The following is a 15,766-nucleotide window of genomic DNA, read 5'->3' on the forward strand; positions in this document are numbered from 1 at the left end:
GTGTGTGTGTGTGTGTGTGTGTGTGTGTGTGTGTGTGTGTGTGTGTGTGTGTGTATAAACAGTACATTCCTATACACCCTTATTTTTGATAATCACTTGTTGGATTGATTGCACTCACTGGGACTTACTTGTGAGTCGTGCTGTTAATAATTTAACTGGATGGGAAATTCTTACCACTTCTTTTTTAGACTTTAAATGCCAGCTTATCCTAAACTTACTTTTTTTTTCAATGTTGTCTTTTCTAATTGAGCTGGAGGAACACATTCATCAAGTATCCATCTAGATGTTACCGAACCACATGCCCAGGTACAACAGATTTTCTGAGATCTTTATTGCTGGCTCTTTTAAATAACAATGGTCTAAACTGGATCGGACATCAATGAAGAGGTTTAGGGTGGAATCTAGAGCAGTGGTTCCAAACCTTGGGTAACCCAGGTGTTCTTGGACTGCAACTCCTAGAAACCCCACCCAGCACAGCCTTCAGGAGTTGCAGTCCAAGAACACCTCGGAAGCATTCCTCCATCAGTAGTAGATTCTCCTGAAGGAGGTATCCTACTGGCAGAAGACTTTGTTGTTTAGTTGTTAAGTCGTGTCAACTCTTTGTGACCCCATGAACCAGAGCACGCCAGGCCCTCCGGTCTTCCACCGCCTCCCGGAGTTGGGTCAAATTCATGTTGGTAGCTTCAATGACACTGTCCAGCCATCTCGTCCTCTGTCATCCCCTTCTCCTCTTGCCTTCACACTTTCCGAACATCAGAGTCTTTTCCAGGGAGTCTTCGCTTCTCATGAGATGGCTAAAGTATTGGAGCCTCAGCTTCAGGACCTGTCCTTCCAGTGAGCACTCAGGGTTGATTTCCTGCAAAATGGATGGGTTTGTTCTCTTTGCAGTCCAGGGGACTCTCAAGACTCTCCTCCAGCACCACAATTCAAAAGTATCAATTTGTCAGCAGTCAGCCTTCTTTATGGTTCAGCTCTCACTTCCATACATCGCTACTGGAAAAAAACATAGCTTTGACTATGCGGACCTTTGTCGGCATGGTGACATCTCTGCTTTTTAAGATGCTGTCGAGGTTTGTCATCACTTTCTCCCAAGAAGCAGGTGTCTTAATTTTGTGGCTGCTGTCACCATCTGCAGTGATCATGGAGCCCATGAAAGTAAAACTTTTTGTACTCCTTTCCCAATTTTGAACCAATCAGTTGTTCCATATCCAGTTCTAACTATTGCTTTCTGTTTCACATATAGATTTCTCAGGAGATAGATAAGGTGGTCAGGCACTACCACTTCTTTAAGAACTTGCCATAGTTTGTTGTGGTCCACACAGTTAAAGGCTTTTGTGTAGTCAATGAAACAGAAGTAGATGTTTTTCTGAAACTCTCTGGATTTCTCGATAATCAAGCACATGTTAGCAATTTGGTTTCTAGTTCCTCTGACCCTTCGAAATCCCGCTTGTACTTCTTGGCGTTCTCAGTCCACATATTGCTGAAGCCTACCTTGGATGATTTTGAGCATAACCTTGCTATTGTGTGAAATGAATGCAATTGTATGGTAGTTGGAGCACTGCCGTTCTTTGGGATTGGGAGGTAGACTGATCTTTTCCAGTCCTCTGGAAACTGCTGAGTTTTCCAAACCTGCTGACATATTGAGTGTAGCACCCTAACAGCATCATCTTTTAAGATTTTAAGTCGTTCAACTGGAATGCCATCACCTCCACTGGCCTTGTTGTTAGCCAGGCTTTCTGAAGCCCACTTGACTTCACCCTCCAGGATGTCTGGCTCAAGGTCAGCAACCACACTATCTGGGTTGTCCGGGACATCCAGATCTTTCTGATATAATTCCTCTGTGTATTCTTGCCACCTCTTCTTGATGTCTTCTGCTTCTGTGAGGTCCCTATCATTTTTTGTTCTTTATCATGTCCATCTTTGCACAAAATGTTCCTTTAATAGCTCCAATTTTCTTGAACAGATTTCTGGTTTTTCCCTTTCTATTATTTTCCTCTATACCTTTGCACTGTTCATTTAAGAAGGCCCTCTTGTCTCTCCCTGGTATTCTTTGGAAGTCAACATTTATTTTTCTGTAACTTTCCCTGTCTCCCTTGCATTTTGTTTCCCTTCTCTTCACTGCTATTTGTAAGGCCTCATTGGACAGCCACTTTGCTTTCTTGCTTTTCCTTTTCTCTGTGATGGCTTTTGTTGCTGCCTCCTGTACAATGTTACGAGCCTCTATCCAAAGTTCTTCAGGCACTCTGTACACCAAATCGAGTTCCTTAAATCTGTTCTTCACTTGCACTGTGGGTTCATAAGGATTTGGTTTAGATTATACCTGAGTAGCCCAGTGGTTTTTCCTACTTTCTTCAGTTTAAGCTGGAGTTTTGCTATCAGAACCACAATCAGCTCCAGGTCCTGTTTTTGCTGACTGTATAGAGCTTCTCCATCTTTGGCTGCAGAGAACATAATCAATCTGATTTCGGTATTGCCCATCTGGTGATGTCCATGTGTAGAGTCGCCTCTTGTGTTGTTGGAAAAGAGTCTTTGTGATGACCAGCTTGTTCTCTTGACAAAACTCTATTAGCCTTTGCCATGCTTCGTTTTGAACTCCAAGGCCAAACTTACCCGTTGTTCCTTTTATCTCTTGACTCCCTACTTTAGCATTCCAATCCCCTGTAATGAGAAGAACATCTTTCTTTGGTGTCAGTTCTAGAAGGTGTTGTAAGTCTTCATAGAATTAGTCAATTTCAGCCTCCTCAGCATTGGTGGTTGGTGCATAAACTTGGATGACTGTGATGTTGAAAGGTCTGCCTTGGATTCGTATTGAAATCATTCTATCATTTTTGAGATTGTATCCCATTACAGCTTTTCCCACTCTTTTGTTGACTATGAGGGCCACTCCATTCCTTCTACGGGATTCTTGCCTACAATAGTAGATATGATAATCATCTGAGCTGAATTCGCCCATTCCTGTCCATTTTAGTTCACTGACACCCAGGATATCAATGTTTATTCTTGCCATCTCCTGTTTGATCACATCCAGCTTCCCAAGATTCATAGATCTTACATTCCATATTCCTATGCAGTATTCTTCTTTGCAGCATCGGACTTTTCTTTCATTTCCAGGCGCGTCCACAGCTGAGCATCCTTCCGGCTTTGGCTCAACCACTTCATTAGCTCTGGAGCTACTTGTACATGTCCCCCACTCTTCCTCAGAAGCATGTTGGATGTCTTCTGACCTGAGGGGCTCATCTTCTAGCATCATATCTTTTAGCCTTTTGTTTCTGTTCATGGGGTTTTCTTGGCAAAGATACTGGAGTGACTTGCCAGTTCCTGCTCCAGGCGGATCACGTTTAGTCAGAACTCTCCATTATGACCTGCCCGTCTTGAGTGTCCCTGCATGGCATAGACCGTAGCTTCTCTGAATTACTGAAGACCCTTTGCCACAACATGACAAGGCAGCAATCCATGAAGGGGTGGCAAAAGGCAGGTGGAAGTAAACTTCCTTCCTTTGAACTCTCTCAATTGCTCCATTGTTCTGAGGGCCCCCAACATTCTGCTGAAGATTTTCAGGCAACACATGGAAATGCAGGGAGAGTAGGACCCATTAAAACTACCACCTGTCCCATTCATCTAACAAAGGTCCTCCCAGCCATGAGTGGAAAGAGCCTCTCAGTCTGCTGGAGGCATGTTTGTGTTGTTAACAAAGAAGCCTAGTTCATTGAAAGAGTTCTGAGTAATGATTACATTCCTTCACTCCTTTTCACAGAGCTTTGAAAAACTACTTTCATGAACTATAGCTCTCCATAATCCCCAGCTAGTATGGATATAATGAGTTACTCTTATGAGTAGGGTGGAGCAGGGAGTTAAGGGAGGAGAATTTCCTAATCAGTTCACCTCATCCGGCTATGACACTGCTTCCAAGGTCAAGCAAAGTTTGGAAATGTTACTTTTTTGGGACTGCATCTCTCAGCATCTCCCAGATAGCATGCCTACAGTCCATGCCGAGGTTCACAAGAATAACACTTCCAAGCTACTATTAACTCAGGGAAATTCTCCCTTTTTCCTTTTGCCTTCAGAACAATTCTATATTTGAGTTTCTTTTGGTGTCTAGAAATGTTTTTTTCTGAATCTAAAGCAGGGTTATTGGGGTTAAATACCTTGCTTTTTTGTAATACGAAACCGACTTTTCTTAGGGTTCATTCCATTCTGGCATTAAAATATTGGCCATAATAGGACTGATATAAAATTGATCTACTTCCCTCTGCCTTTCCCTTTGTTTCCTGCTTTTTAGATCCCTGTGGTTCTTATCCTTGCCAGAATGGAGGAACGTGCGTTCAGCAGGGTTCAGAGAGATACCACTGTGTTTGTCCAGTTGGATATGGAGGGGATGTCAACTGTGGTAGGTTGTTTCATTTTAGATACTGGTGGAGTGATTTCCAATGAATTCAATAAAGCAATTGAGGGGTTTCATAGCTGTGATTGTTCTTTATCAAAGTATACCTTCCCTGAGGATTCTACTCATAGGCCTCAATCCAATTGTTAGATTCAACTACAGTACAGCCACTGGATCAAAGGAAGCGATGTAAATGTTCATTTATGAAGTTCCCATTGATTCAGTGGGTAAACTCCAGTTGGGGCTGGATCTAGGGCATACCTGAGAGAGGGAGGAGGCTTTAGGTTTCTGTGCTTCCCGCCCTGTTCCCTTATTCATGGGCAGCAGTGAAAGAGTTAACTAGGGTTAACTTTCAGTGTAATTGTATGAGTAATGATCATTATATATTTTATTTTGTTATTGATCATAACCCAAAACCCATTACAGTTTTGCTCTTGGTTGTATCTTGTTTTTGTTCTTAGAAAGCAATTTAATTTGTAATTCAGACTTCAGCAGATCTAAATTATCCTCTTATGGTGATATCCCTAGGCTACTGTTTATGCTACATTAGAAACTGCTTGTTATGCTTTCATTTTGGATTTCTTATGGTGTTTGTCTCCTTTTAAAAAAACATTCCAGCACCAGCACCCAAAATTAGTATGGAATGCAGTGTGGACCTCCTCCTTCTAGTGGACAGTTCATCCAGCACCACCCTTGAAGGATTCTTGCGCTATAAAGCATTCCTGAAAAGATTCCTCCAAACAGTGTGGAGGACAGAGACTCCAGGGAATGTGGGTGTGGCCCAGTATAGCAGTGATGTCAAGATGACCAGTGAAGTTGGGGACTACAAAGATGTGCTCAGTCTGGTGAAAGACATTGATTCCATGCAGTTCAGTGGAGGAAGTACACTGACTGGCCAGGCTTTGTGGTTTGTTGTGCAGCATGGTTTTAAGAGGACACCAGCCTTTGCTGACATCTCTCATGATCTCCCACGTGTGGTTGTCTTGCTAACGGATGCAAATGCTCAGGATTCAGCAGTGGAAGCAGCTAAATACAGCCGAAGCCAAGGCATCTTCCTTATTGGAATTGGGAGTGAATTTTTGAGAGCAGAGCTAGATCAAATTACAGGGAATCCAAAGTGGACAATTGTCTACTCAACCCCACAAGATCTATTTAACAAGATCCCTGAACTACAGAGAAAAATCTGCAGCATTGCCAACCAAGGTAAGCATTTTAGGTACAGACGTGCTTGAATGTAGGTAAAGCATGCTTGAAGATGTGGTGTAGAAGAACATGGAAGCAAAGGCATTACCTTTCACTGATGTTCATCAAATCCAGTTCTCTGAAATGAAAAAGGACTTGCTATTTGATGAACAATCCCAGATGCTCACCCAACTTGTTCTTAGAATACCCCTGAGAAGGCCCAGTAATGCCACGACTTGCTTCAGCAGCCTGTTGCTTATCAGAAGTCAGAAAGCATTTATTCGTCTTGTACCTGTACATTCTGATATGGTACCATTCATATAATTTTCTACATGCATAACTGATATTTCAGGTTGAAGGGCATTTGTTATTGAATTAACCTATTTAGAAATGAAAACATTTGTTATGTTTTAGCCCACCCTTAAAAGATCTTCGGTTGTCTTCCCACTCTAATTTTATTCTAGCAACCCTGTGAGGTAGGTTATATGAAAATGGTTTCCTTCGGAATTTCAAAATAGGGTGAAGAGTTGAACCTATTCCTCCCTCATCCAGCACCTTACCTATTATATCACCTTGGCTTTGCCTTACAAGAATTACTGGATAGCTCAGTAGTTTAGGTATCTAGCTGTGGAGCCAGAGGTTGGGAGTTTGACTCCTCAGGGCATCTTGTTGATAGGGACTGGACTCAGTGATTCATAGGATCCCTTCCAGCCCTGCATTTCCAAGATTACTATTGCTTGCTCTGTGTCTCTGTTCAGTGCAGTCTCTGTTGTTCAAATATTTGCTATTCTGAGACTTCTGGGCTGCCAGATTTATTGTCTTCCACCCAGAGAGTGATATCAATATAATCTTAGGCCTATACAATACACCTTTCAAACTTTGGAAATGTTTTCAAGTTATTCATTAAGCAATCTCTGGTCTTGCAACTATGTTTTTAATTCTTCTTCTTAGGCTGCCCATCTCAGTCCCTGGATTTGGTGTTTGCCTTGGATTCCTCAGCTTCAGTTGGAAGGAACAACTTTGTGAAGCTGAAAACCTTTGTCAGCAGGCTCTCTTTGCAGTTTGACATTAATATGGCACAGATAAGTCTTGTTGTCTTTGGCCAAAGACCCCAAACCGTATTTGGGCTGGACACACACACGCATGGGCCAACTCTCCAGGAATCCATCACCCAAGCTCCCTTTGCAGGTGGCTCTGCCTCAGTTGGCAGCTCTTTGTTGCATATTCACGATGAGGTTGTGACTGTTCAAAAAGGATCAAGGCCTGGTGTTAAGAAGATTGTAGTTGTGATCACAGGGGGAGCTGGAGTGGAGGATGCTCTAGTCCCTGCTCAGCAGCTACGTCATAATGATGTATCACTTCTAGTTGTTGGAATGGGGCATCTCCAAGTGGACCCATTATTAAGGATTGCTGGTACTCATGATAATTTGTGGAGGATACCTGCCTATGAAGATCTAAAATACAATGAAGATATTATTGTTGAAAGAATATGTGATGGTAAGATCATAATTTTGATTCTCTGCTTATATTTTATGTCCATTGAGTCCAATTGATTGATTGATTGATTGATTGATTGATTGATTGATTGATTGATTGGATTTTTACCCCGCCCCTCTAGACCATGTCTACTCAGGGCGGCTTACAAAATAAAATGGATCAGTATAAAATATATATATATAATCATAAAAATTACAATTGCCGTTTCAATTAGAAGAATTAATTTAAGGAAGAATTAGCAGGATGGAATAACATAAGAAAGGAAAAATAAGAGAGACTTAGTTGACTGGAGGGAAGGCCTGCTTGAATAACCAAGTTTTTAACTAGCTTTTAAAAACACCCAGCGAGGGTGCCAGCCGAATTTCTGTTGGAAGGTTGTTCCACAGCCAAGGGGCCACCGCCAAGAAGGCCTGGTTTCTTGTTTTTTCCTTCCAGGCCTCTCTCGGAGTCAGACCCCACAGCCGCCCCACAAATCAATTTCTGATTGATTTATTGAGAAATGTTGACCCCTTCTTTGCATCAAATTTATCAGGTTAGTTAGCAACTTTCAAGTTATTAAGAATGAAAATGCAAAATTATAAGAAGCGGGGAGAAATAAATACAAATTGAATTCAGAGCTAAAATGTATGCTTTAAAAAAACTGGAGAAAATAAGATGATGTTTGGCCAGACAAGCCTCTTTAGGAATAGGTTTCTATAAATGGAGCACAATTGTGGGAGCCAGAGAAATCCTATGAGCGACTGGCATAGTTGCACTTAACCCTATGTCCTTAAGTCTGTTGTTTATTCCTTTTGCGTTTAAAAGATCTAAAATATGTAATGCCATTAGTGGTCATTACTCAATATGGCAATTGATTTATATGATACAATATTTGCTATGCTATATGAACTGTGCATGGTCAAAATTAGAGCTTGGAAACATTATCCTTTTGGGCTACAATTCCCTGAATCTCCAAGTTAGCTATGGGAATTCTAGGGGTTGTGGTTAAAAAAAATGTCCCTAATCAAGAGCTCAGAGATCAAATTAAGTTGTTCAAGCTGCATTTATTCCCTGCATGTTAAATTTTTAATATGTAGGGAAGGAACTTCTTTGCATTTAGAAAACGTTGTTTTGCCATCAACTCTGCAGGCATTTGCACCCCTTCTAAGTATACTGGGAGAGGGGAGGGCTGGCTGGGAAGGCTGTGAGATGTGACAGAAATCTGGATTAAAAAACAAAACAAAACAAAACAAAAACAATTTGAGTTCCAGTCCAGTATCTCCAAGTCTGGAGTCTACAATTTTTGGTCTTCCAGATGTAGGACTGCAGTTCTTATGATCCTTTCTCCTCTACACTGCTGACTAACACTATTGATAGATGTATTCTAACAACATTTGGAAGGCCACCAGTTACTGAGAGCTAATAAGGAAAGATGAAAAATTCAATTCAATCATATATGCCAGATAGGCAAAAGTACATTTGAAATATTTTTGTTGTGGATTTGTTTGCAAATTTGAAAAACTACCCTTTAAGAATCTGCAATATGATGAGTGAATTTTCTCTATACTAGCACTTTCTATTAAAAATGTCCATGGAAGCTGCCAACATCACTCTTGGGCCAGAATCCCAGCACCCACTAGAGCCCTGTCTGGTGGGTTCTGTCCTTGTCTTCATTTAAAAAAAATCAGCTTAAAACAATAGTGTTTAAAATGACTTAAAAACTCCACAAGTTGACAATGCTTCCAGCAGTGTTGGGTGTGGGATTAGGCCTTGCTAGTAATTAAATTTCCAAAAATGACTTCCAAAATCTCCTCAGTACAACACTGTGTCAGCAGCTCTGAGGAGAATTTAAATGGTGGACATAGCTGTCCAACACAGTTCAGAAGACTGATATGATTTGAAGCATTCTCACTGAGCCCAATAGACAGAGGAGGGAGACATCCAACGGAGAGGACTTTGCCCTAGATTTCTGTTAAATCTAAATCTGGTCTCAGTTTCCAAGTTTCTGTAAGTAAATAAATGAATGCTGTCTTTTAAAGCTGTCAATCTGACCCGCATGGCTTCTCTTGTGTTCTAATATTCATACTTTCCTCCTCAATGAAGCAAACTTTCATCTTATATGAAGAATAGAGAAGACTTTTTAAGGTCTATAGGGCTACCAAAAACACAGCAGATGTGTGGCATCTTTTAAAAATAAAAACTGTTGAGAGAAGCCAGATTAAACTTCCTCCCTACTTCCCCACCTTCAAGTGGTGCCTTAAATCTTTGCAATGTGCTCAAGATCAAAGGAGTCACATGTGATCTGCTTTTCATCTTGTGGTATACGGCTCTTCCAAGATAATCAGCACATCCCTAACACATCAAACAGTCATTGTTTGATTGTTTGTGGAAACAGGGAAGATGACCAGCTGCTCTTCCAAGAGTCAGCGTGTTTTGTGTACAAAACAAAACCAGTGATGAGGAATACGTTCATAGCCTTTAGATGTAGCTTAACCATTTGCGGAATGGTTGAGGATCTGATAAGCTGTCAGATGCTGTGTTGGATCAAAAGGAATATACTGAAGCAAGCAAAAAAGTTAAAAGAGGAATAACAGTTGTGACAACTTTAAGCCTATTGCAAACATACTATTCATGGGCAAGGTGATTGAGCAATTGGTGGCAGAACAGCTCCAGACATATCTGGAGGAGAATTGCCTTGATCCATTGCAGTCCAGGCTCAGACCACAGCATGGTACTGAGACAGCACTGGTCGCACTGCACAATGACCTTTTATGGGAGGCTGACAAGGGAGGACTGACTCTGCAGGTCCTACTGGATCTATCAGCAGCTTTTCATACCATCAACCACAACATCCTCTTGGACAGGCTCTTAGAGGGGGAGGATTGGGGTTTCAGCATTTCAGTCCTTTCTCGAGGATCATATCCAGAGAGTACAGTTTGAGGATGAATTGTCAGTCCATTGTACTCTCACTTGTGGAGTTCCCCAGGGGTTAATCAATCTCCTCAATGCTCTTTAACATCTATGTTAAGCCACCAGAGGAGGTCATCAGGAGATTTGGAGTAACCAATATGTTGATGACACACAACTCTGTCTCTCCTTCTCATTGTCTGCAGTGGATCCTGTCTGGATGCTCAAGCACTGCCTGGCCTTGGTCCTGGAATAGACCAGGGCAAATAGGCTCAAGCTGAACCTGTACAAATTGGAGATCCTTCTCCTGCAAATCCCCCAATTAGTTAGGGGGAAATCTGCCTGGACTGGATGTCCTCCCACTTAGGAAGCATGTCCGGAACCTGGGCATGTACCTGGATCCAAATCTTCTGGTGATCTCCAAGACTGATGGCTATAGTATTCTATGTGAGACATCCTTTGAGGCTGACCTGGAAACTTCAGCAGGTACAGAATGCAGCTGCTAGGCTGGTGAAAGTTATGGGTAATCCCAGTTCTAGCCCACCTTCACTGTCTACTTGTCAGGTCAGGTTCAAGGTTCTGGTGTTCACCTATGAAGCTCCCCACAGTTTGGGACCTCATTACTTGGAGGAGCATCTTTCCCCAATATCATCCACCTATGCTTCCAGATCCACACAGGCAATGTTCCTCACGGTGCCCATGCCAAAGGAGGCCAGGAAATGATTAAGAAGCCATGTCTCCACAGCTGGGGTCACTTTACTCTGGAACCAACTACTGATCAAGTTGTATCTGGCAGCCTTTTTGCCTCCCTTTAAGAGGTTACTAAAGACAAATCTCTTTAATGAACTCTTTGATGGCAACCTCTCATGATTTTGTTCTACCTTTGCCCTGCCATTTTGCCATTTTATCATAAACTGCCACTTTATCTTGGCATTTGCACTTGAAATGTTTACCTTATTTTAGTCCATTGTTTGATTTGTTGCTTGATTTTGTTGCATTATATTAATCAGTGACAGACTCCACATGTGCAAAATAAGAGCTCCTGATTTGCCCTAGCTTCTTTCCTCTATGAAGCTTCTACAGTACAAGGAAGAGTGCTTAGTGATTTCATCTTCTTGACCACAAAACAAAACAAACCCACCTGGAGTAGACTATGGGCGGCATATAAATGCAATAAATAAATAATAAATAAATAAATTAAAAACAAAAACAGCACAACCTGAAGTGTTAAGAAATAGACTTTTCCCCCCTTCAGCCTTGAGTACAACAGACATTCTCTGTTGTGATTCTTTTTTCCAGAGGCCAAGAAACCAGTGAACATCTGCAGGCCAAACCCCTGCATGAATGATGGAATTTGTGTTCCTGAAAATGGCAGGTATCACTGTGAGTGCCAAGGCTGGGAGGGAGCACACTGTGAAAATGGTAAGACTTCTTGGAGAATTAAAGAACGTGTTTCTGTTAGATGTCTCTGTCACCTTAATTTATATTTCTTTGATGGATTCGTTGGTTGGCTGGCTGGTTGGTTGGGTGATTGTATTTTTATGCTACCTTTCTTTGGGTTCCATTTCAACCTAAAGTCCCCCAAATAGTCTTCATCCTATCAATGCAAAATGAAAGCTTACTGGCTTCAAGTAAGGCCATATTCCTAAAAGTACATTGGGTATATGTTAAAAATAATTGTGTTTGTGGTGTCAAAGTTTATTGTTGAATGACATGTACTTTCTTGTTAGTTGTTTTTACAAGTACTAAGTTACTTGTTGTGATCCTCTTTCAAGGACATACTGTTTAATTTTAATTAGATCACTCTTTCTTCAAGATCTTGTTGGATTTGCTTCTGGAAGTATAGGCATGTTTGCTGATTAATGGGGCTAAACCAGCAAATGTCCTCACATGTTATGAGTGGCATATAGGCTTGCTAAGGAAGAAGTTCTCTGAAGGTGGGTCTGCCAAAAGTTTGGAGGAACAAGGGAGCATCGGAGGGGACCCGAAGTCATCTTGCAGTTGGTCAGCATTTTGAGAGTTTATGGCCCTTTGGTGGGGGAATATGATGCAAACAGCACAAGTCAAGGATGCTGGTCAGAGCATCCATCCTTTCATATGCCTGAGAACTGATTCACAGCAGAAATGGTTCAGAGAAGATTGCTTGTAGCTCCATAAATCCATTACTCTCTGAAATGATGCCATTATGTGGGCTTCACTGCAGATCACAAAATTTCATTCTGACAGTATTTTTTCTTAATATTAAAAGCCAGACATTATTGCAATAACATTGTAACAGGACTTGAATTACTGGGGAAACCTTCTTGTGAAATAATAGGGTGTTGGCTCAATCCTTATATGGTTACCTTTTTAACTAATCCCTGCTAAATTTTCAACAGAATAAGATATTACAGTACAGTAAGTAATGAGCTGCTGTGTTGTTTTACTGTACTTTAAAAATTAATAACTGTGATCATTAGCTGCTTTCGGAAATCTTCAGTTTTGAAAAGTATTATGAAAGTTTTATAAATAAATAATATTAAGCCAGTTCACGGTATGGACTTGTATATTGATCACTTTAGTGTAATGAAGGGGCTGCGGGTTAAACTGCAAAGCTTCTATGCTGCAAGGTTGCAAGATCAGCAGTTCGAATCCACGCGATGGAGTGAGCTCCCGTCGCTTGTCCCAGCTCCTTGCCAACCTAGCAGTTCGAAAGCATGTAAAAATGTGAGTAGATAAATAGGTACCACCATGGTGGGAAGGTAATGGCGTTCCGTGTCTAGTCGTGCTGGCCACGTGACCATGGAAGCTGTCTATGGACAAACACTGGCTTGGAAACAGGGATGAGCACCACCCCCTAGAGTAGGACACAACTGGACATTTGTCAAGAGGAACCTTAAAAAGTATAATGGTTTCTCATGCTAAAAGCCGGGAAAATGAAAAATGCATTGAAAATTAACACATATTTTCTTTTTGTATGTGAAAATGAAGCACTCATTATCCATCTACAAAACCATATATATATATATTTAATGCAGGTATTCAGAGAGGTGATGCTTTCCGATCACGGGTACATCCAGCGATAGTCCGTGCCCAATGAAACAGATGTGACTGGCAGCCATGACACAGAACCCAGCACTATTCAAATGGGAATATGCCACAGACTCACTGAAGAGGTCAGAAGTCCTGCCTTCAGCTGCTGAAAATATTTTTATGAAAGAACTGAAAAATAGCAAAGCTTACGGGATATAAATATTTACAGAGTTTAAGAGTTTTTGCACAGAAATCTATCATAATTTTATTGAATATTTATTAACAATATACTGTCACTGTAAAATCAGTGTTTCTTCTATACAGTAAGTATCATCACTCTGAAATTTTTTTTTGCTTTTGCTTTTACTTTTTGTCTGTTTCTGGTTTGGTCATTTGCGGAGCCATAATATAATTTTAAAATCAAACCAGTAGAAGGGCTACGGTCATTGAAAATTAACAGGTATTTGTATATTAGCCTGCATAATTAAATTGTAAACCGCCCAGGGAGTGCTTGAAGTGCTATGGGGCGGTATATAAGCAGCACGCTTTGCTTTGCTATATTAAAAATGAAGCACTGATGTTATTGCTAAATTCTCTCCAGTTTCCCTACATTGAGAAAGACATTTCCCACATAGTGGAAAGTTTCAGGGATCTACAATTTACCTAGATTGTGTTACTGCATCCTATGATATTTCTGTGAAGCCGATTTTTTTTTTTTTTGCAACTGTACAAGATGAGCAGAAGCAGAGGCACAGCTTAATATGTCAACATGTATTAACATCCATTCCCTTACTTCAGAACTCCAGAAAAAGCACCCCCACTGAACCTGCTATATCTTTATAATCCCCTCCCTCTTTCTCACTCTTGTTGCCTGGTGCTATCTGCAGTTTTTATTCAATTACATTAAAGAGCAGCTTGTTCTCCTTTTGGCCAGAGAGAGAAATAAAACTAGTCATAACCATCTTGTCTAATCATCTCCTAGCCTTCTTCAAGTTTTTAACTTGTTGTGTCTCCAGCAAAAGGTGTGCCTGGCCGTGGCAACTTCACTACTAACTGTTTAGAGCAGAGGATGGAACCTTATGGCCACGAGCCACATGTAGCCTGTGGGGCCTAAATCTCTCTTTCTAAAAAATGTATACTTTAGAGTGCCCCGTGACCTATTTCAAGGGCAGATCATCATTCTTGAAGGCTTGCAGGAGTTACCATGCTCAATCTTCCTCTCTTTTTTTGCTAGAAAAAAGGGGAAGCAGAGAAGGGAAGTGCATGCAGACTGGGAGCACACTTTGTCCAACCCAAAATGGAAAAATGTCCACATCTTTTCGAAAGGAAAAGGTCTTCCTGGACAGGCTGTTAGTTCCTTGCCTACCTTCCAGCAGAAAGAAATGAACCCTACCTTCAAAAACTGATGGTGGTGGTGCTATGAGACACTCTGCAAAGATCCAGCACATATGCACATCTCTAGCATAGCTACTACCAAAACTTTCCTCCCTCTTCCTGCTACTGCCTTCTTACTGTTTTCCTCCCTGCCATCCAGAGGCAGATGCATTCCCTCCTGCCAACATATAGTGTTGCTAAATAGGACACTGCTGTTTTGGCTTTAAATTTGGCAGTGGCAGCAGCTAATTTAGCAGTAGTCACTGAGTATTGTCAACAGCAGGCTATTGGGCTGCAGTGCAGCACCCGGTGGATTCCTGGGGTCAGGTCCATTGTGCTCCCTCAGCCCCAGGATGGTGTCCCTTTGCTCCTTTGTTCAGGTTGACTTTTTGTGTGTGTCTTTTGGCCAATGGTGCCTTAGTCATGGAGTATCCTGAAATAGTTCCTATTGGCTAAGATATTGATTGATACACCTACCTAGAAATAAATTTCAGCCATTTCTTCTAGTGGATATTAAAAAATCTTATGGCAATACATTATAAAAGCAGATTGTGTGGTGTACGAGGAAGCAAAAGGCAAAACGGCACCGGCCCTACCATTTATTAATTGTTGAATGTAGTTTGTGATGTACATTTGTGGAACATTTTCAGTGTACAAAAATGAAACTCTACGCCACACTTAGGTTTTTTTCTCTATTCTGTCAGTTCTGTATGTTATTTGCACTTGTTGCATTTACTCTCTGTGTATACATAGTGGGAAAGGGTGGCTAGTTTATATAAAACGGCTCCTAAGTTATGCCTGACAGACATTTTTGTTATTCTGAAGCACTGCATCAGCAACTGGCATGTTCACCTTGTAATGGCTAATAAATATTTGACTTTCTGTGCCAGAACTATTTTCTCACCCAGTTCCAGCTCAAAGTAAGATAACATGAAAAATGTCTTGTTTAAAACATACCAGTCAGTAAGAGTGACACAGGAGTGGATATGAGACTGAGATAAAACTGTTTGATCTCATGAGTCAAATGATGGAGGCTTCTAAATTCTGCTTCTCATAAGAGTGCCGGTGTCATAGCAATTGTCCCCATGCTCTCTCTCCCTTACATTGGGGCCCTGTCAGATTCATCTACATGATGGCTGCACAAGCTTTGCATGGTCACTTGAATATGAAGAGTTGTAGATGACGACACAGGTCCGTTTATTCTGTCTTTCCTTCTTTATTTGTATCAGAACATTGTGCAATTTAAATTTATGAACATATATGAAATGTAGGTAAATTTTAACAACTAAAATGTTAAGATAATTAGACTATTTTTGAATAGAAGCAAACTACAGTACTTGAATAGCATTCTCTCTGCTATTTGCTAAACCTTCATTTGTACATGTGGCAGGGCATAAATTGCATGCATGCAGATACATTGATTGCATTTCTCCG

General features: G+C 41.1%; 1 protein-coding gene across 1 annotated transcript in view; it reads left to right on the plus strand.

Annotated features, from left to right (window-relative positions):
• The window catches only part of VWA2 (von Willebrand factor A domain containing 2), a 50,942-nt gene extending 35,728 nt beyond the window's left edge, over nt 1–15,214 (plus strand). Inside the window, exons 9-14 of the mRNA XM_072995522.2 lie at nt 251–306; nt 4,280–4,387; nt 5,000–5,584; nt 6,515–7,060; nt 11,246–11,368; nt 12,964–15,214. Of these exons, the coding sequence (XP_072851623.2) occupies nt 251–306; nt 4,280–4,387; nt 5,000–5,584; nt 6,515–7,060; nt 11,246–11,368; nt 12,964–13,025 (1,480 nt within the window). The 3' untranslated portion in view covers nt 13,026–15,214. The remainder of the gene's footprint in view (nt 1–250; nt 307–4,279; nt 4,388–4,999; nt 5,585–6,514; nt 7,061–11,245; nt 11,369–12,963) is intronic.
• The last annotated feature ends 552 nt before the right edge of the window (nt 15,215–15,766 follow it).

The sequence above is a fragment of the Pogona vitticeps genome, chromosome 3 (assembly GCF_051106095.1).
Source record: "Pogona vitticeps strain Pit_001003342236 chromosome 3, PviZW2.1, whole genome shotgun sequence".
NCBI lineage: Eukaryota > Metazoa > Chordata > Lepidosauria > Squamata > Agamidae > Pogona > Pogona vitticeps.